The 22,854-nt window shown below is 45.2% G+C and overlaps 1 protein-coding gene across 4 annotated transcripts in view; it reads left to right on the top strand.

Annotated features, from left to right (window-relative positions):
* Positions 1 to 11,274: 11,274 nt before the first annotated feature.
* The window catches only part of paxx (PAXX non-homologous end joining factor), a 30,360-nt gene continuing 18,780 nt past the window's right edge, over positions 11,275 to 22,854 (top strand). The window contains exons 1-3 of one of the 4 annotated variants that reach the window (XM_059638318.1): positions 11,333 to 11,980; positions 12,073 to 12,191; positions 13,781 to 13,911. In XM_059638318.1, coding sequence (XP_059494301.1) covers positions 13,796 to 13,911 — 116 coding nt within the window. In that variant the 5' untranslated portion in view covers positions 11,333 to 11,980; positions 12,073 to 12,191; positions 13,781 to 13,795. The other 3 variants (XM_048558596.2, XM_059638319.1, XM_059638317.1) reach the window with 3 other exon arrangements.

Here is a 22,854-nt window from a genome sequence, read left to right as displayed (position 1 = left end):
CCCATCTCCTTGACCTGTCCATCTTCCCTGGACTGACCTATCCCCTCCCTACCTATACTCTCCTCTCCACCTATCTTCTTTTCTCTCCATCTTCGGTCCGCCTCCCCCCTCTCCCTATTTATTCCAGAACCCTCACCCCATCCCCCTCTCTGATGAAGGGTCTAGGCCCGAAACATCAGCTTTTGTGCTCCTGAGATGCTGCTGGGCCTGCTGTGTTCATCCAGCCTCACATTTCGTTATAACAGTTTTTGGTATTTGGGAACTTGCCCAAAGTCTGTGATCTCACTGCTATCTCCACCTCCTAACCTTCATTATCCTATTGAGGCGTTCTGCCCCTGCAAGGCTCCATTATCTTCCAATCCTACCCTAGCTACAGCAGCTCCAGTTATTGCTTCATCCTCCCTACCATTTTATTTTGTGACACCAGCCCTATACCCCTTTCATAACATATTCTCAGAAAGTCCCATGGACCTACATTCAGTAATGTAAAGTCTTCTTGACCATGAATGAGAAAGAAAGAAGGGATTCACTGGCGCATGTATGTTTTTAATCAACCTGTTCAAGGATTTTACCACATTCCTTGGGAGCAGGTAGGACTTGAAACCAGGCCTCCAAGCTCAGAGGAAGGGACACCATATACCTCTCTGCCTCTTTGTCATCCTAATGCATGTTCCGGCCATTGAAGCCATTTTTGAAGCACAGTCATTAGTAATCATGACGGGAACCTGACAGGCAATATGTGCACTGTATGACGACACAAAGTGACAACAGCCAGGTCAGACAGGTTGGTATTAGCTGGCACAGGGAGAACTTGGTCTCCAGGGATCTGCAAATTAGTTGGTTTAGCCATGGTGAATGCAGGATTATGGGGTTTAGAGGATGAGTGAAATGGTCTTTGGAGGGTCAGTGCAGACTCAATGGGCTGAATGACCTTTATCTGCACTGTAAGATTCTATGATTCTATGAACTGACCTCTCTTCGTCAGAATGGTGCCAGTTAGATAATACTAGATCTCTGAGGCATATCAAAGATAATGTGCATCTATTTATAAAGATTCATAATATAATATGAAATTCATAATATTTTAGTTCACCTGAGAGAATGGGATATTCATAAGCCCACAATCAGCATTTGCTTGATGCAACTGAACAACATGGGAGCTCTGGAGAAATGCCCAGGAGAATGATGGCATTGGTGAAATGCTGGAGTTGTGCTTGTGAATGAGAACAGGTGTGCTATTTTGGTCTACTGGAGTGAAGATCCAGGAAAGGAATATCATTGACCAAAATGAAAGCAATGTTTAATTTCAAAGCCACTTTGGCAAAACAAATATGAGATTTGATAACACACTATATTATTAACATCAAAGGAACTTACTGAGATATCTGCAGGATTTGAAACGATCAGATTTTCTATTCTGTGTGCACTATGGGCCGTTCAATCACCATGACCCATATTCACCACATTAATCCCAACTATAATAAACAAGCTGCATAATATAGGAAGTTTTATTGATTGAATTACTGTTCCTATGTTATATAGTAATAGTTATTATTGTTTGTTCAGAACTATAGAATCTTGTGGCTTTATTCCCTTAGTTTAGTCCCTGGATATCACACTCTGCGTACTTAAAAAAAGTCACTAGTCCCTATCCAGATTATAATAAATTTGGCAATCAGGTCCAAAATTGAATTATAATTTGGAGGATCCTACAGGATTTAAAATCCACAGACAAGTGCTGGGAGTTGTTGAGGCTGAAGCTGTTTAAGGATTTAGAGGTGATCGTACTATACACATTGAAAATGAAAATGGCTTTGCAAATCATTTCCACTTTCGCAGACAGGACGATCTCAGTTCAGCTGTTGCTGAAGTCTCTCTTGCCATGACCCACAACAACACTCTCCAAAATTCTCATTGCTGCGGTTAAATGTTCTCGTTAGCTTGCTATCAAATGCCTGACAACACAAATTGCAGATTACATAGCAACTGATTACCGCAGTCATCTACAAATGAATTTATAATTGTTGACCTCAATTACAATTCAGTTACAACTGACCCCAATTGTTTACAGATTATATAAATTACTTAGATGATAGGACAGCTAAATTTGCTGATAACTCAGGAATAGATATGAAAGTGAATTGTGAAGAGGACGTCAAAAGACCAAAATAGGATAAAGATAGGTGAAATGAGTGGGTAAAGATGTGGCAAATGAGTTTATTGCAGAAAAATGTGAAATAGTCCACTTTGGCAGGAGGATAAAAAAGGAATATAATCAAACTGGTGAGAGAGAGCAGAGCACTGAGATGTAGAGAGATTAATCACAGAGGTTAACATGCAGATACAGCAAAAAATTAGGAAAGTTAACAGAATGAGATAATTTAGTACAGAATATTTCAACACAAAACTATGGAGGTTATGTTTAGTTAAATAGTTTTGATGAGACCACATCTGGACCACCTTGCACAGTATCAGTCAGCTTATGCAAGAAATGATATAGATATGTTGGAGGCAGTTCAGAGACTAAACTAAAATCTTGAATGGAGTGCTTGTCTTCTGAGAAAAGGTGGAATAGGCCAGTCTTGTACCCACTGGCATTTAGAAGGGGACTTGATCAAACATGTAAGATCTTGAGCAGTCATGACAGGGTACCCTTGGAGAGGATGTTCCTTCTTACGGAAGAATCTGAATTAACAGGTCTTGTTTAAAAATCAGAGGCACCTCTTTAAAGCAAAGAGGAGGCAAAATGTTTTCTCACAGAATGCCATGAGTCTTTGGAACTTTCTTCCTGAAAGGCTGCTAAAAGCAAAGTCCTTGAGCATTTTAAATCTAGTGATATCACACGGGAGTGTTCTGCGAGTGGATATTGTTATGAAGATAGGCAGATTCTTTATGAACAAGGGTGAAAGGTTATCGAGGTGAAATAGAAATGTGGTTTTGAAGTTACAATCAAATTATAATCTTATTGAATAGCAGGGCAGGCTTGAGAAGATTAATGGCCTGTTCCTGATCCTGATTTATATGTTTGTATGAATTTTACAAAGAGATTCTGAAATTGAAATTAATCCCCCTTATGTATCTATGTAAAGGACATAATTCTTGTAAATTGGGTGCAGTCTGAAGCAGTCTTGATCCCAAGATGGTAATTTTAAGCAAACGTTGTTTGATTTCCATTTAGTTCTGTGTCAATCTGCACAAGGTGCTTCATTAGTAAAGTTCCCAATTCATCCTCACTGGCACCAACACAACTATAAATCTGGCCTGAGATATTAGGAACTGCCGATGCTGGAGAATCTGAGATAAAAAAGTGTAGAGCTGGATGAACACAGCAGGCCAAGCAGCATCAGAGGGTCTAGGCCTGAAACATCAGCCTTCCTTCTCCTCCGATGCCACTTGGCCTGCTGCGTTCATCCAGCTCTACACCTTGTTTTCTCTATAAATCTGGCCTGTCGATTCCTGAACATAGACAGGTTATAGACAAAATAGCCTGTCTCAAATCAACCTGAAATTATCTTCCCTGTCAGCAAAGTATGGATCAGCTTAACATGATGACAGCATTCTCACCTTGAGGGTAGAAGGTTAAATTCTTCATTAGGGTCTTGAAAGCTTGAAATTCCATTGCACAGCCAAGCTACATTAATACAATAAAGAAAATGGTGTCGTGGCAATGTTACTAGATGAGTACTTCAAAGGTTGTCACTAATGCTCTAGAACAATGTCTCAAATCCCACAAGGACAGCTGGTGGAATTTAAATTCATTTCTTATGTAAATCTAGACTCAAGAAAACACTATTAATTGTCATAAAACCCATCTGGGTCCCTTGAACCTATGCTGTTAATTGGCCCCAAACAATGTGGTTGACGCTAGATTTGTTTTTTATTGATTTGATTTATTGTTGTCACACATACCTAAGTACAGTGAAAAGGTTTGTTTTGCAAGCAGGTCATAACATATAAGGACACACAGATCATAGGGTGATTGAACAGAGTGAGGCGTGCAAGGTTACGGCTGGACAGGAGATGTACAAAAGCAAGATCAACATTAGATTTGAAATTTGAGAGGTCCATATAGCTGTCTATTAACAGCATGAAAGAAGGTGTTCTTAAACTTGTGGGTATGTGTATTTAAGCTTCTGTATCTTCTGCTTAACAGAAGAGATTGGAACAGGGTGTTACTAGGGTGGGAGAGGTCTTTGATGGTGTTTGCAGCCTTTCTGCAGCAATGAAGAGTGTAGATAGACACCATGGATGGGAGACCATGAAATGTCCGAACAAGCCACCCCGTTCAATGGAAATTTGAAATGGACAATAAATTGTGGCTTTGCCAATGACACCCATCTCCCATGAAAGGATAAAGAAATGAAAAGTGTACTGCTGCACTCAGGTAGGATTGGAAGATCACAAAATATTACAAGATAGAATGAGGCCATATGGCTTTCATACATGTGTTGGTTCTTTGAAAGGGCTTTTCAATTAGTTAATATCCTCTGGTCTTTTATCATTGCCCTGCAAATTTCTCCTTCTTGAGTTTATATCTAATTCCTTCTTAAATGTTACTGTTACATCAGCTTCTATATACTATTCAGGCAATGTATTGCAGACAGTAACAGCTTACTCTTTTCCAATAAGTATGATTTTTTTTTCTTTTCATATGTTAATCACATTCCTCTATGGAGGCAAAATGGACAGAAACACATTCGACTGATCTCAATGTTCCTCCCAAATTGCACTGAGCAACAACCCCAGTAATCTGGCCCAGTAACCCAGGGCGGCACGGTGGCTCAGTGGTTAGCACTGCAGCCTCACAGCGCTAGGGACCCAGGTTCAATTCCAGCCTCGGGTAACTGTCTGTGTGGAGTTTGCACATTCTCCCCGTGCCTGCTTGGGTTTCCTCTGGGTGCTCCGGTATCCTCCCACAGTCCAAAGATGTGCAGGCTAGGTGGATTGGCCATGTTAAATTACCCCATCGTGTTCAGGGTTGTGTGGGTTATAGGGGGATGGGTCTGGGTGGGATGCTGCAAAGGGGCAATGTGGACTTGTTGGGCCGAATGGCCTGTTTCCACACTGTAGGGAATCTAATCTAATCCCAAAGCACTATGCAGGCTACAAACAAATTGGCTACTTCAAGTTGCTGTGCAGAAAACCTGAGGGATCCACTTACTTAAATGAATTGGCAGTGTACCACAAAACTCTCTGATGAATGGTCTAGGCCCGAAACATCAACTTTTGTGCTCCTAAGATGCTGCTTGGCCTGCTGTGTTCATCTAGCTTCACACTTTGTTACCACAAAACTAAGTTTTGAGGGTACGTTTGTCGCAAAATAATAAAAGATTTTCCAGTGGCAAAGTTTATGATAGGTGTGCAAACAGTGATCTTGAACATATACAGTTAATAGTAGGGCTCTAGGTTGTTGCAAGACCTGGGGGTTCAGGTACATAGTTCTTCAAACATTGTGCCGCAGGTAGACAGGGTGGTTAAGAAGGCATTTAGCATGCTTACCTTCATTGCTCAGATCTGAGTATAGGAATTGGGACATCATGCTGGGGTTGTGCAGGACGTTGGTGAGGCCACTTTTGGAGTACTATGCACAGTTCCAGTCACCCTGCTATTGGAAGGATATCATGAAACTGGAGGGGATTCAGAAAAGATTTGCCAGCATATTGTCAGGACTGGATGATTTGAGTTATAAGGAGAGGCTGGATAGGATGGGACTTTTTGACTGGAGCATAAGGAGTGACCTTAGAGAGGTTTATAAAAACATGAGGGGCATAGATAAGGTAAAAAGCAAAGGCCTTTTCCCTAGGATGGGGTACTTCAAAGCCAGGGGGCATATTTTTTAAGGTGAGTGGAGAGATATACGAGGGACGTGAGGGGAGCTTTTCCACACAGAGGGTGGTTCGTATGTAGAATGGATTTCCTGAGGAAGTAGTAGATGCAGATACAGTTACAACAGTTAAAAGACATTTAGGTTGGTACATGAATAGGAAAGGGTCGGGGGTCTTTGGGCCAAATGCAGGCAATTGGGACTAATTTAGTTTGGGAAACTTAGTTGGCATGGACGAGTTGGACCGAAGGCTCTGTTTCCATGCTATATGACTCTATGATGCCCTTTGGGAGGACTAATTTGGAAAGACAGCTTTCTGTAAATAACACAATGTTGATGAATTGTAAATGAGTAACAAAACTTTTGTATCCATGTTTAAAATGCATTACACATGGCAGGGCAAGTTGATAAAGTGGTTTACAAAATTCAGTTGGGCTGCTTAAGTTTTTAAATAACAGAATAAAATATCAAAATAAGAGATAACGGGAACTGCAGATGCTGGAGAATCCAACATAACGAAGTGTAGAGCTGGTTGAACACAGCAGGCCAAGCAGCATCTCAGGAGCACAAAAGCTGACGTTTCGGGCCTAGACCCTTCATCAGAGAGGGGGATGGGGAGAGAGAACTGGAATAAATAGGGAGAGAGGGGGAGGTGGACCGAAGATAGAGAGAAAACAAGATAGGTAGAAAGGAGAGTATAGGTGGGGAGGTAGGGAGGGGATAGGTCAGTCCAGGGAAGATGGACAGGTCAAGGAGGCGGGATGAGGTGGTAGGTAGGAAATGGAGGTGCGGCTTGAGGTGGGAGGAAGGGATGGGTGAGAGGAAGAACAGGTTAGAAGCAGAGACAGGCTGGGCTGGTTTTGGGATGCAGTGGGGGGAGGGGAAGAACTGGGCTGGTTTTGGGATGCTGTACGGGAAGGGGAGATTTTGAAGCTTGTGAAGTCCACGTTGATACCATTGGGCTGCAGGGTTCCCAGGCGGAATATGAGTTGCTGTTCCTGCAACCTTCGGGTGGCATCATTGTGGCACTGCAGGAGGCCCATGATGGACATGTCGTCTGAGGAATGGGAGGGGGTGTTGAAATGGTTTGCGACTGGGAGGTGCAGTTGTTTGTTGCGAACCGAGCGGAGGTGTTCTGTAAAGTGGTCCCCAAGCCTCCACTTGGTTTTCCAAAATGTAGAGAAAGCCTCCCACTCCACTCCAACCACAGCCAACACCAACGGAACCCTGCCCACAGCCTACGCCGCCGACAGAGCCCCGCCTACAGCTGATGCCGACGGAACCCCGCCCGTAACCTCCACAGCCAGCTCCCCCAGAGTAGACAGCCACACTGAGCCCTGCCGCATCTTCACCATCCCCGCAGACCTCCCATTGACTGAGGACGAACGGTTAGTGTGCAAGGGGTTCACCTTTGTCCCCCTCCACCCACACATCAACGAATACCAGTCACGTTTGGACATCGAGCAGTTTTTCCGCTGCCTTCGCCTCCACGCTTACTTCTTTACCGGGAGCCTAAACCTCCCTCCTCTGACTCCTTCACCCTCCTCCAACACAAGTCCTCTTCCTGGACACCACCCCCAGGCCTCCTACCCTCCCTTGACCTCTTCATCTCCAACTGCCGTCAAGACATTAACCGCCTCAACCTCTCCACCCCTCTCACCCACTCCAACCTCTCCCCCACAGAACAGGCAGCCCTCTGCTCCCTCCGCTCCAACCCGAACCTCACCATCAAACCCGCAGACAAGGGTGGCGCAGTGGTAGTATGGCGCACTGACCTCTACATCGCCAAGGCCAAACGCCAACTCTCCGACACCTCCTCATACCGCCCCCTTGATCATGACCCCACCCCCGAGCACCAAACCATCATCTCCAACACCATCCATGACCTCATCACCTCAGGGGACCTCCCATCCACAGCCTCCAACCTCATTGTTCCCCAACCCCACACAGCCCGTTTCTACCTCCTTCCCAAAATCCACAAACCTGCCTGCCCAAGTCGACCCATTGCCTCAGCCTGTTCCTGCCCCACCAAACTCATCTCCACCTATCTGGACTCCATTTTCTCCCCTTTGGTCCAGGAACTCCCTACCTACGTCCGTGACACCACCCACGCCCTCCACCTCCTCCAGGACTTCCAATTCCCCGGCCCCCCACACCTCATTTTCACCATGGACGTCCAGTCCCTATACACTTGTATTCCTCATGCAGAAGGCCTCAAGGCCCTCCGCTTCTTCCTGCCCCGCAGGCTCGACCAATCCCCCTCCACCAACACCCTCATCCGCCTAGCCGAACTCGTCCTCACCCTCAACAACTTCTTTTTCGATTCCTCCCACTTCCTACAGACAAAGCGGGTAGCCACGGGTACCCGCATGGGCCCAAGCTATGCCTACCTCTTTGTAGGTTACGTGGAACAGTCCCTCTTCCGCACCTACACAGGCCCCAAACCCCACCTCTTCCTCCGTTACATTGATGACTGTGTCGGCGCCGCCTCTTGCTCCCCAGAGGAGCTCGAACAGTTCATCCACTTTACCAACACCTTCCATCCCAACCTCAAGTTCACCTGGGCCATCTCCAACACATCCCTCACCTTCCTGGACCTCTCAGTCTCCATCTCAGGTAACCAGCTAGAAACTGATGTCCACTTCACGCCCACTGACTCCCACAGCTACCCAGCATACACCTCCTCCCACCCACCCTCCTGCAAGAATTCCATCCCCTATTCCCAAATCCTCTGCCTCCGCCGCATCTGCTCCCAGGATGAGGCATTCCACTCCCGCACATCCCAGATGTCCACATTCTTCCAGGACCGCAACTTTCCCCCCGTAGTGGTCGAGAATGCCCTTGACCGCGTCTCCCACATTTCCCGCAACTCATCCCTCACACCCCGAACCCGCCACAACTGCCCCCAGAGGATCCCCCTTGTCCTCACATACCACCCCACCAACCTCTGGATACAATGTATCATCCTCCGACACTTCCGCCATCTACAATCCGACCCCACCACCCAAGCCATTTTTCCATCCCCACCCTTGTCTGCCTTTCAGACAGACCACTCTCTCTGCGACTCCCTTGTCCGCTCCACACTCCCCTCCAACCCCACCACACCCAGCACCTTCCCCTGCAACTGCAGGAAGTGCTACACTTGCCCCCACACCTCCTCCCTCACCCCCATCCCAGGCCCCAGGATGACCTTCCATATCAAACAGATGTTCATCTGCCAATGTGGTATATAGTATCCATTGCACCCAGTGTGGCTGCCTCTACATTGGGGAAACCAAGCAGAGGCTTGGGGACCGCTTTACAGAACACCTCCACTCGGTTCGCAACAAACAATTGCACCTCCCAGTCGTGAACCATTTTAACTCCCCCTCCCATTCCTCAGACGACATGTCCATCATGGGCCTCCTGCAGTGCCACAATGATGCCACCCGAAGGTTGCAGGAACAGCAACTCACATTCCGCTTGGGAACCCTGCAGCCCAATGGTATCAATGTGGACTTCACAAGCTTCAAAATCTCCCCTTCCCCTAATGCATCCCAAAACCAGCCCAGTTCTTCCCCTCCCCCCACTGCATCACAAAACCAGCCCAGCTCTTCCCCTCCCCCCACTGCATCCCAAAACCAGCCCAGCCTGTCTCTGCTTCCCTAACCTGTTCTTCCTCTCACCCATCCCTTCCTCCCACTTCAAGCCGTACCTCCATTTCCTACCTACCACCTCATCCCGCCTCCTTGACCTGTCCATCTTCCCTGGACTGACCTATCCCCTCCCTACCTCCCCACCTATACTGTCCTCTCTACCTAACTTGTTTTCTCTCCATCTTCAGTCTGCCTCCCCCTTTCTCCCTATTTATTCCAGTTCCCTCTCCCCATCCCCCTCTCTGATGAAGGTTCTAGGCCCGAAACGTCAGCTTTTGTGCTCCTGAGATGCTGCCTGGCCTGCTGTGTTCATCCAGCTCCACACTTTGTTATCAAAATAAGAGATTGTGTTAGAATTTTATAAATTACTGTTGAGGCTTCAGGTGAACAATTGTGGGCTATTCACAGGAAAGATGTCAAGGGGTTTATATGAGTACAGATGGGGTTTACCAGAATGTTACCAGGAGATAAGGGACTTGGATGATAAGGAGAGGATAGAAAAGTTAGGACTGTTGGCCTTGGAACAGAGAGGTTGAAAAGGTGACCGAGATGTTGCAAGTTCTTGATAGAGATCCTGGGGAAAGGCTGTTCCCTGAGGCAAGTGGGTTAATAACTCAATGTCAGAGATTGAGAAACCATTCACAAACGATCTGGAGAGGAAATGAAGGGAACCGTTTCACTTGAAGACTGGTCACTGCTTTTTGTGCAGTAAGTAGTGTTCCTACCTCTGTGCTAGACTGTAAAAAAATAGGAGCAAGAGTAGACTATTGGCCCCTCGAGCCTGTTCCGCCATTCAATAGCATCATGACTGATCTAGACTGATCCACTTTCCTGGGTTTTTCCCATATTTCTTGATACCTGACTGATCCACAATCTATCTATCTCTGCCTCAAATATAGACAAGGTCCCTGCCCCCAGCTAGAAGTGATGGGATCAAATCCTACTCCAAGAATTAATGGCCAGAGGATATACATTCAAAACAAAACCAAACAAGTAGCATTTCAACTTGTAAATCTCTGACTCTTGGTCTAAATCCTTTAAAGCCTTGTTCTCTGTATCCTCTGGCAGTGAGAAAGACTGATTCCTTCTTGTGATGGTTAAATAGCTTAGCTTTTTTTCAATCTCATGTGTATTCACACCATTTTTATAAAATTCATGGGATGAGGGCATTGCTGGCTAGAACAGCATTTATTGCCCATTCCATATTGCTGTAGGTCTGGAGTCACATGTAGGCTAGACCAGGCAAGAATGATTGTTTCCTTCCAGATGGATTTTTCCCAACAAGCAATTCATGGTTATCATCAGTCTCTTAATTCACTTTGTGTATGGAATTCAAATTCCAACTTCTGCTATGGCAGGATTTGCACCCAGGTCCCCAAAACATCAGGCCATTGCATCCCTTTAAATACAGGCCTTTGTTGGATTCAAACTAAGTTTTCCTTTCCCGAAGTATTTTGAGCAATATTAGAGACTGGAGATATTCCAAACAATTATCTTGCAGAAACCAGTATATATGTCAAAACTAATGAAAACCAGGGTGATAAAGAGAAAAATAAATGACAGCAGCTTGCATGTATGTGGTATCTTTGACATAGGGAAATGTCTCAGAAGGAGGAAAGGGTGTGTGGAACAAGTAGGAGAGTGGAATTAGAGCGGTTAGGTTGATAATTCATTTCTGTGCTCCTCCTGCATTGTCAGAACGTCTGGTCATCAGGGCAAGGAGAAACCGGGCAGTACTCCCTTAACACTAGATGGTGCTGTCAAGGAAAGATCTCGAACTTTTATCGGTGGTGTTTTCTTTTGCATCTTATTTGTTTTTCTTGTTGGTTGTACAGCCAGCTCTTCCCTGCTCCAGGAGAAGGTGGGTTTCAGTCTGAGTGGAGGCAGCGCTGTTTTCCCAGCAGAGCTGAGATATAGCGCTCCCCGGCTGTCTGTGCTGCACATAATGTTAACCAGGCTGCTGACATGGGCAGTCTCAATGCACTTTAAAACACAGCTGACAACATACTAACCATTGTGAACCCCCGAACGTCTGATCATCAGTTTTGTAATGACCAGGAACAGATCAATGTCTTACTTTTCCCGGCGTTTAAAATTTTATATTTACGGTTATACAGTATTAACTATCAATGTTATAATATTTAAACATGTAGTATTTAATAGTCTTCACTGAATATTAAAGGTTTCGAGATAACAAGGTGTAGAGCTGGATGAACGCAGCAGGTTTAAAGGTTTTGGTTTTCCAGAAAGTTGCGTAACACTATTTTTGATATTCTGGCCTTATTTCGTTCTGCAAGGTTATGGTGTTTTGCCGTCACTGTGATTTATATTATGAGAACTTTCAATATTTGTCAGTGTTAAACATTGCTACTTCTGATACAGCATTAATGTTACAGTATTGGCTGTACTCTGTTTGATCCGATTGTTGCGGAAAAATACTTCACTATATTATGCTATACAGGATATGACCAGCAAATCTACACCACTGTGTTTGTTTATTATGGAAATCGAGAATCCTACGGTAAGAAATGCCATTCAGCCCGTTAAGACAGTGCTGGTCTTCTGAAAAGAGCTATCCAATTAATTCTACACTAACTTTCCCCACTTCGTTAGTTTTTAGTTATTGGTGGCTCAGTAGTTAGCACTGCTGCCTCACAGTGCTAGGGACACAAGTTCGATTCCAGCCTGGGACAATTGTCTGCGTGGAGTTTGCACATTCTCCCTGTGTCAGTGTAAGTATAATGGAAATACTTTAAGGATTGGGTGGATTGGCCACACTAAATTGCCCATAATGTTCAAGGATGTATAGTCTAGGTTGATAAACGATGAGTAATGCCAGATTATAAGGGTAGGAGTGGAGGATGGGACGCACTTTGGAGGATTGGTGGGCTGAATGGCCTGCTTCCACACTGCAGTGATTCTCTTCAAGTTCCCCTTTTGAATGTTACTATGAAATCTCCTCCCTCAACCTTTGTAGTTATTTTTACTGTGGATAAATTTGCATTTTGCCCCAGCTACCAGAGGAAACAGTTTCTCCTGATGCCCTTTCCAAATATCCTTTATTCTTTTAACATCCTATTAGGTTTACCTTGTCACTGTCCAAAGCAAAATAATCTCAATTTTCTTCAATCTCTCTGCACGTCTGGATTTCCTCATCCCTGATACAATCCAAGAGAAACCTCCCTTGTACCTGTTTTAAAGCCTTGATATCCTTCCTAAAATGTGGTCCCAGGACTGCAGTGAATTGTACAAGGTTGATGTGGTTTTGTGTTCAGTAGCCTTACTTATGTCACCAAATGCCCATAAACTTTCCTAACTGCCTTGTTGACTTGCCTTGTAACTTCCAAGTTCTTATGAGTATCCACCCCACCAGCTCCGTGTCTTCCTTTCCCCTCCTTAAAATATTTACATCATAATGCCCCTCCTTGTTGTTTGTTCCAAAATAATACCCTTCACACCCATCTGCACTAATTTTTAATTCATTCATTCATGGGATGAGGGAGTCACTACTTGAGCAACATTTATTGCCCAGAGGGCAGTTCAGAGTCAGCTACATTGCAGTGGGTCTGTAGTCACATGGAGGCCAGACCAGGTAAGGATGGCAGTTTCCTTTCCTAAAGGGCATTAGTGAACCAGGTGGGTTTTTCCTGACAATCAGCAATGGATTCATGGTTATCATAAGATTTTTAATTCCAGATATTTTACTGAATTCAAATTCCACATCTGCCATGGCAGGATTCAGAGTCGGGTCTCTAGAATGTTATCTGGGTCATTGGATTAACAGTCCAATGATATACTCGGCCATCGCCTTCCCCTGTGACAACCTGCTGAATTTAAGCATATTATTAAGCAGAGGAAATGAAATTAAAATGCATCTATGGATGTTAATATATTTTAAACATGACTATATACACTGTGTAAATATTTACCTACTGTGTGTATAAAAACCCACGCCTAGTATACATTATGTGTATTGTATTATCTATTTTAGGTCCAATTGTTACACCAAAGGTTGGTTAGCTCAGTTGGCTGCACTGCTGATCTGTGATACAGAGTGATACCAACAGCATGGGTTCACTTCCTACAGTGACTGAGGTCAGCTGAAAGATCCTGCCCTCTCAACCTCCCCCTCAGCTGAGGCCTAGTGACCCTCAGGTCAAACCATCTCTAGTGAGGGAGCTTTAACGCCAGCTTTTATTTGCTGCGTCTTATCGTGAATGCTGTTACAGTCTGCTGTGATGTTTATTAAACACTATCAGTACACACAGCGTTTTCATGTTTGGATGTGACAGTACTAATTGTGCTTTATTACATGTTCAAGAGCCTCCTCTGGAAAATGGAAGCAGAGCAGCGGCCGGCCTCTATTGGGTCTCTGTTTGTCCACGCTCTCCCTCAAAGCCACCTGAAGTACCTTTGCTACACCCGGCCTGGCCCTGAGAAGTTCAACCTGTGGTAAGACCACGTGAGACAAGAAAGTAGTTTCAGGGAAAGGATTTTGGTGCATGTACAGGGTATTCTCGGACTTTGCTGTGGTCCCATCTTCAGGTCCATCTCTGGGACATTACTTTTGATTTGACTTATTATTGTCACATGTAGCTGGGTGCACTGAAAGGTTTTGTTTGCATGCAATACAGGCAGGCCATACAGGCAGGTCATAAAGTGCACTAGGGTAATAGAACAGAGTGAAGAATACAATGTTACTGCTTCGGAGAAGGCACATAAAGAGCGAGATCAATGTAAAATGTAAAATTTCAGAGGTCCATTCAGACATTTAATAACAGCGGGGAAGAAGCAGTTCTTCATTGAATTACAGAAACCCCATAGTGTGGAAGCAGGCTGTTCGGCCCGTTGAGTCCACACCGACTCTCTGAATAGTATACCACCCAGAAGTACTCCCTTATCCTATCCCTGTAACCCTGCATTTCCCAAATACGTCCTTTGGATTGGAGATAATGGGAACTGCAGATGCTGGAGAATCCAAGATAATAAAGTGTGAAGCTGGAAGAATGCAGCAGGTCAAGCAGCATCTCAGGAGCACAAAAGCAGACGTTTCAGGCCTAGACCCTTCATCAGAGAGCATCTGATGAAGGGTCTAGGCCCAAAACATCAGCTTCTGTGCTCCTGAGATGCTGCTTGGCCTGCTGTGTTCATCCAGCTTCACACTTTGTTATTTCCTTTGGATTGGATCTGTTGGTGTTTGTGTGTAAGCTTTCATATCTTCTGTCTGATGAAAGAGATTATATCCGTGGTGGGCGGGGCGTTAGACTGTTAGCTGCCTTTAAGCAAAGTTACGGCCCAGTTCTGGAGTCACATCCTGGTCTCAGTGAAACTGTGTGCTACTCACTGCTGGTGCCTTCAAACACCACTTGAATTCAGTACCGTACATTGTACAACACAGGTAACATCAAGCTAGATTTTAAAAATGCATGGCATTGTACAACAGCTTTTGTTTTAAATATTTTGGAAAACAGGTATATCTCCGAATGCCTGGTTTCAAAATTTACCTCCCCAACCTTAAATAGCAAAAATTTTATTAATGTTCTGGCGGTCATGCCTCTAATAACAAAAAAATTCAGCAACTCTACTGCCCTCACTAACCATTGGCTCAAAAGATCTGTAGCTGTTAATTTCAGAAACCTGAATAATATGTAACTTCAATAGTTTTAAGTAACAAAAAGTAGCAGTGAGAGGAAATAATATACATTTTATATCATCTATTCCATATATCACATAAGGATCTAATTTTAGCACGTTGGTATACTTGCAAAATTTCAATCAACGTGAGAATATAGTTAAAGAGCAAGGAGGACAGGGACAGATTTCTGGACAATGTAGATACATTGGTGGAATAGCTTAGATTCAGTACAGAAAAAGCCCCTTGATCCATCAGAACCGTACTGCCAAAAATACAAGACTGCCTACTGTAGTCACACTTTCCCACTCTTAACCCATTGCCTTGAGTGTTGTAGCTCAAAGCTTCAGATGCTCATTGAAGTAATTTTTAAAATTTGTGTGATTTCCCCCTTCAATTGTCCTCCCAGGCAGTGCATTCCATTCCCCATCACCCTCTGATAAAGCTTTCCTTAAGATCTTCTCTAAATCTCCCATCTTTCACTCCTGCCCCCTTGTATTGACCCTTTGATTAAGGGGAACAGCTGCTTCTTGTTCAGCCTGTCCATACCCCTCATAATCTTACACCCCTCTACCAGGTCTGCTCTCATCCTTCATGGCTCTGAAGAAAACAACAGGAGCGTATCCAGCCTCTCCTCATCGCTGAAATGCTCCATCCCAGGCAACATCCTGATGAATCTCCTTTTCACCCGCTCCAGCTCAGTCACGTACTTCCTAGAGTGTGGTGACCAGAACTGCTGTGGCTCAGTCGAAGACCTGTTACAGCTCCAACATGACCTCCCTGCTCTTGTGATCTATTCTACAACTGATAAAGGCAAGCATCCTGTTTGCCTTATTAACTACCCCGCCAACCTGTCCATTCACCTCCTGGAGGGATCTGTGAACAAGCACCCAATGATCTCTCAGTTCCTCTGTAGCTTCCTACTGCCTGCCATTCACTGAGTACTCCCTTGTCTCGTTCCTTCTTCCAAAGCACAGAAATACAGTGAAGGATGAGGTGATTCATTTTGACCGAAAGGGCTGGAAGAGGGAACGTAAATCGATGGCAGAGTAGTGCAGTAGCACTATAACATAAGAGATGCTCTGAGTGTGTAAGTCTTTAATGAAGACAGGACAAATACATTCTGTTTAACCATATTATTACAAGAAAGGCTGATCCCTGGTTAACCTCCAGCTTTCAGTTTTATTTATTCATTTGTTGGGATGTGAGTGTCATTGGCTGGCCAGCGTCTATTGCCTGGCCCTAGTTGCCCTTGAGAAGGTGGTGGTGAGCTGCTTTCTGCTGCTGTCCTCCTGCTGTGGGTTGACCCACAACACTGTCAGGGAGGGAATTCCAGGATTATGACCCAGCGACAGTGAAGAAATGGCAATAGACTTCCAAGCTGGAGAATTGTGGCCAATTCTGGGTACCACAATTTAGGAAAGACATCTAAGGTCTCAGAGACAGAGAAGAGGAGAGTTCTCAGGGTGTACACAACATTGAAAGACTTCAGTTACGTTAAATAACCAGAAAAGCTGGGATTGTTCTCCTCAGAACAGAGAAGGTTATGGGAATAGAAGTATTCAAAGTAATGTGATGGGATTTGCTGAATAAATAAGAAAAGAAGTTTTTTAATACTAGGAATGGCAACCAAAGAACATAGACTTAAGCTAACTGGCAAAAGAATCAGGAGTGAAATGAGGAAAGCTTAAGGATGGTGGAAGCAGTTTAAATAGTAATTTTCAGAAAGATAATACATTCAAAGAAAATATTTACAGAGCTATGAGGAAAAAGCTAGGAGAGTGGAACTAATTGAATAGCATGGGTTTCCTATGGGTGCTGCTGTTTCCTCCCACAATCCAAAGATGTGCAGGCTGGCTAGGTGGATTGGCCGTGCTAAATTGCCCAGGGATGTTTGGTTTCGACATGGGGTAATGTACGGGAATGGGTCTGAGTGAGATGCTCTTTGGAGAGATGGTGTGGACCTATTGGGCCAAATGGCCTGTTTCCACACTGTAAGGATTTGAGGATCTTATCTGAGTAATACTTTCGAAGAGCTATCATTGACACAGTGGGTGAAATAGGAGCATCCACAGTAACTCGCTATTAACTGATGTAGAACAATAAATCGGGAATGGGGTAATACAGAAATTAAACTGTCTGGTATCCAGTTTTAGTTTTCACACCTCTGGACTAGTACGGGAAATTCAGACTACCCATTCTATATCGAGACAACTGGTAATATTATTAGCCTTATGAATGTTACCTGCAAGTTATTATATTGCAGCCAGCCTCAATTTTAAGTATTTAAATATATATGATATTTCCAAATCCAAAGTCTTCACAAGAACACTCCTGTAGCACTTCCAGATCCAAGGGACACGCAGACTGAGATAGTCAAGGATGTTGATTTATCACTGCATGCTGGGGACCAACCAGAAGAGAACAGCAGGGACTTTCTTTGTGCTGTTTTGCGTGAGAAAACAACTGCAAGTTGTTGTATGTGAGCCACCTGCAAAGTTTGGCATTGTTTCAGAGTTCTGTGCATATATCGGCATACTTACGATGACTGTTAAAGGAGCTTAATGCACGCTCATGGAGGCCCTGTAAATCTGGCACACTTTCAAGGGTTTTACCATTTTCAGAACCCATCTGTGAAGATTGACACGCTTTCAAAAACCTCACTGCATTGCAAGGAATTGACAGTTTCAGGGCTCCCTGCAAAAATTGGCACATCCTCTGCAAGTATTGGCCTAGTTTGAACAACTCAGATGAAAACTTTCAGCAGTAATCCCAAAACTTCCAACAGTGATCCCAAAGTAAGCATTGCTATTACCATGGATCTAGCAGCATCAGGGGAGAGAAAAAGTTAAAATTCAAACTAGTAACCTTTCCAATGCATGTATTTCTCACATTTCCTTTCTGTCTCTTTTCTTCTCTTTACGTCGTAATTAACTTTATATCATGTTATACCTGATTTAGCTTTAGTTCTTCCTCTGTTTATTTCTCAACCCTGAAATGACATTGCTGCTATCCACTAATGTATCTGATGTACCCTTCCCCTTGCCTTGCGATTATCAGCTTGCATTTCAAGTCAGTTTCAATGCCAGAAGAGTTTGGGCTGAATCATGCAAAATGGGATCAAGTTAACTGTGAACACTGTGAGATACCTTGCTGCAGGAAACTCTGGCCCAAGTCATTAATTTACCACATGCAGTGACTGACATGTAGATCAATAAATTAACTGCTTTATGTCCACAACAACAACATGCTGAACCATGCAGTCACACAGCATGGAAACAGACCCTTTGGTCCAACCAGTCCATGCCAACGATAACCCCAAATTAAACTAGTCCCACCTACCCCTTGCTGTCGAGGGAGTGCAGTGAAGGTTACCAGGCTGATACCGGGGATGGCAACACTGACATAAGAGGAGAGATTGACTAGATTGGGATTATTTTCACTGGAGTTCAGACGAACGAGGGGGTTTTCATGGAGACTTAAAATTCTAACAGGACTGGACACGTTAGAAGCAGGGTGGATTTTCCCAGTGTGTCCAGAACAGGGCTCACAGTATGAGGATTCGGGGTAAACAATTTAGGACAGATATGAGGAGACACTTCACCCAAAGAGTGAAGAGCCTGTGGAATTCATTACCACAGGAAGTAGTTGATGCCAAAACATTAAATGTACTTAAGAGGTGACTAGATAGAGCACTTGGGTTGAATGGGATCAAAGTTTATGGGGAGAAAGCAGGGTTAGGCTATTGAGTTGGATGATCAGCCATGATTCTGAAGAATGGCAGAGCAGGCTGGAAGGGCTGAATGGCCTCCTCCTGCTCCTATCTTCTGTGTTTCTATGTTTCTCTTCTTGGCTCATATTTCCCCAAGCATTTGTTATTCATGTCTTTATCTAAAAATGTTGTGACTACACTGGCAAGCACCACTTCCTCTGGAAGCTCATTCCACACACAGACCACTGTAAAAACGTGTAACCTGTAACCTGTCCTGTCTTTTTTTAAATCTTTCTCCTCTTATCTTAAGAAATATGCTCCCTGGCCTTGAAATTCCCCCACCCTAAGGAAAAGACACCTGCCATTCACCTTATCTGTACCCCTCTTGATTGTATAAACCTCTGTAAGGTCGCCGCTGGACCTCCTATCCTCCATTGAAAAAAATCCCGGCCTATACCGTCTGTCCTTAGGCCTCAAACCCTCCATTCCCAGCAACATCCTGGGGAATCTCTTTTGAACCCTCTCCAGCTTAATAACATTCTTCCTATAGCAGGGAGGCCACAGCTAGACACAGTATTCCAGAAGAGGCTTTGCCAACATCCTGTACAACCTCAACCTAATGTCAAAATGATAGAGAAATGTCTTGATCTTATTTAGATAGAGTTATGAAATCTTGAAGTCCACCTGAACAGGATGAGGGGATAGCTGTTTAAATATCAGTATCAAAGCAATGTTGCAAGGGAGCCCAGACCTGAATAATGTAATTATTCCCAGCTCTGAATTCTAACTGAGAAGCTACAGTGCTACTATTGGGTTCAGACACGCTTTGAATCTTTACACCTGTCAGGTGACCCTATTATGCTGAGCTGCTTACTGAATGGTGTCCCTCAGTTGAACGGGCTCCACTCTGCTCCTCTGTACCAAGATCACGAGGAATAGGGGTAACAGTAGACATTTTGCCCATCAAGCCTGCTCCATCATTCAGTATGTTTGTGAATCATCTCAGGCTTCAACTCCATTTCCCTACCCACTCCCCAGATCCCTCAATGCCCCAAGAGACCAAAATTCTGTCTCAGCCTTAAATATTTTTCAGTACTGGAGTGACACAACCCTCTGGCATAAGGAATCATGCTACCTTGCGGAAACAGGCCATTCAACCCATTCAGTCACACTGACCCTCTGAAGACCATCCCACCTGGACTCTTGCCCCCCTTCCCCATCCCTGTAACCCTGCATTTCCCATGGCTAACCCACCTAGCCTGCACATCTTTGGACTGTGGGAGAAAACCAGAGCACCCAGAGGAAACCCACACAGGCAGAGAGACAACGTGCAAACTCCGCACAGAGTCACCTGAAGCTGGAATTGAATATGGGTCCCTAGTGCTGTGAGGCATCCTTGCCAGCCACTGAGCCACCGTGCGCCATTCAAATGGAATGTTAATGATTCTCAATGCTTCGTGTTTTATATTCCTTGTCCAATGGGAACAATTTCAACCTTATCAAGCCAGAATTTTACACAACCTAGTGAGATCGTTTCTCGTTATTTCACGTTATCTCCAGAGAATACCAGCCCAGCTGACCTGGTCTGTCATCATTGACCGACCCCTTCTTTCCTGGGACAGTGATGTGAACCTTCACCTGTATCACGTCCAATCCCTTTAGTATAGAGACCAGACCTGCCCACTGAATTCCAGATGGGGTCTCAACCCTGCAGCAAGACTTCTTTATCCATTTGCAGTGAACATCAACATGCCACTTGCCTTTTTAATTACATAGTGCACCTGGAATTGAACTTCCTGCTTTCTGTGTACAAGTACCCCAAATCTGAGTGTCAAGACCTTTATGAAATTTTTACTGCAATTTGCCTACCGACGTAACAGGTCCACAGAAGATGCCATGTCCCTGGCCCTGCATTCATCGCTGGAACATCTGGACATTAAAGACACCCATGTCAAACCCCTGCTCATGGCCTACAGCTCTGCCTCCAACGCCATTATCCCCTCCAGACTGATCTCAACGCACTGTGAACTTGGTCCTCTGCAACTGAATCCTCAGCTTTCTGACTCACAGGCCTCAATCAGTGAGGATAGATAACTGCATCCCCTCCACAATAACACTCGACATTGGGTGCATTCTCAGCCCCCCTACTGTACTCCCTGCACACATATGACTGTGTTGCCACATTTCAAACTAACACCATCTACAAGTTTGCTGATGACACCATGGGAGTGGGACTGATATCTAACAACAATGAGTCAAACTACAGAAGGGAGATAGAGGGCTTGGTGACACGGTGCAATGAAAACAATCAGTCTCTCAATGTCAGCAAAACTGATGAACTGATCATCGACTTCAGAAAGAAAAGAGGAGAACGCACCCACATTGAGATTAACGGAGCTGAGGTTGAGAGAGGTGAAGAGCCACCGGTTCCTCGGAGTGACGATAACTGATACCTGCCCTGGACTTTTCATGTAGATGTGTCAGACAAGAAGGCACAACAGTTCCTCTTCTTCCTCAGGCAGCTCAGGAAATTTGGCATGTCCATAAGGTCCCTCACCAACTTCTACAGATGCACCATAGAAGGCAAACTGTCCGGGTACATAATGGCCTGGTATGGCAACTGCTCTGACAAGAAACTGTGGAAGGTGGAGTGCGCAGCCCAGACCTTCGCAGAAACCAACCTTCCATCAATGGATAACAAAGTGTGGAGCTGGTTGAACACAGCAGGCCAAGCAGCATCTTAGGAGCACAAAAGCTGATGTTTCGGGCCTAGACCCTTCATCAGAGAGGGGGATGGGGAGAGGGTTCTGAAATAAATAGGGAGAGAGGGGGAAGCGGACCGAAGATGGATAGAGGAGAAGATAGGTGGAGTGGAGCGTATAGGTGGAGAGGGGATAGGTCAGTCTAGGGAGGACGGACAGGTCACGGGAGTGGGATGACGTTAGTAGGTAGGAAATGGATGTGCAGCTTGAGGTGGGAGGAGGGGATAGGTGAGAGGAAGAACGGGTCAGGGAGGCGGGGATGAGCTGGGCTGGTTTTGTGATGCAGTGGTGAGAGAGGACGAGCTGGGCTGGTTTTGGGATGCGGTGGGGGGAGAGGACGAGCTGGGCTGGTTTTGGGATGCGGTGGGGGGAGGGGACGAACTGGGCTGGTTTTGGGATGCAGTCGGGGAGGGGGAGATTTTGAATCTTGTGAAGTCCACGTTGATACCATTGAGCTGCAGGGTTCCCAAGCGGAATATGAGTTGCTGTTCCTGCAACCTTCGGGTGGCATCGTTGTGGCACTGCAGGAGGCCCATGATGGACATGTCGTCTGAGGAATGGGAGGGGGAGTTAAAATGGTTCGCAACTGGGAGGTGCAGTTGTTTATTGCGAACTGAGCGGATGTGTTCTGCAAAGCAGTCCCCAAGCCTCTGCTTGGTTTCCCCAATGTAGATGAAGCCACACCGGGTACAGTGGATACAGTATACCACATTGGCAGATGTGCAGGTGAACCTCTGCTTAATATGGAAAGTCATCTTGGGGCCTGGGATAGGGGTGAGGGAGGAGGTGTGGGGGCAAGTGTAGCATTTCCTGCGGTTGCAGGGGAAGGTGCTGGGTGTGGTGGGGTTGGAGGGCAGTGTGGAGCGAACAAGGGAGTCAGGGTGAGAGTGATCTGTCCGGAAGGCAGGCAAGGGTGGGGATGGAAAAATGTCTTGGTTGGTGGGGTCGGATTGTAGATGGCGGAAATGTCGGAGGATGATGCGTTGTATCCGGAGGTTGGTGGGGTGGTATGTGAGGACAAGGGGGATTCTCTTAGGGCGGTTATTGTGAGGGCAGGGTGTGAGGGATGTGTTGCGGGAAATGCAGGAGACACGGTCAAGGGCGTTCTCGATCACTGCAGGGGGAAGTTGCGGTCCTTGAAGAACGCGGACATCTGGGATGTGCAGGAGTGGAATGCCTCATCCTGACCTATCCCCTCCCCATCTATACTCTCCTCTCCACTTATCTTCTCCTCTATCCATCTTCGGTCCGCTTCCCCCTCTCTCCCTATTTATTTCAGAACCCTCACC

The sequence above is a fragment of the Stegostoma tigrinum genome, chromosome 29 (genome assembly GCF_030684315.1).
Source record: "Stegostoma tigrinum isolate sSteTig4 chromosome 29, sSteTig4.hap1, whole genome shotgun sequence".
Taxonomy (NCBI): domain Eukaryota; kingdom Metazoa; phylum Chordata; class Chondrichthyes; order Orectolobiformes; family Stegostomatidae; genus Stegostoma; species Stegostoma tigrinum.
This window is presented reverse-complemented; position numbering and strand designations above follow the sequence as displayed.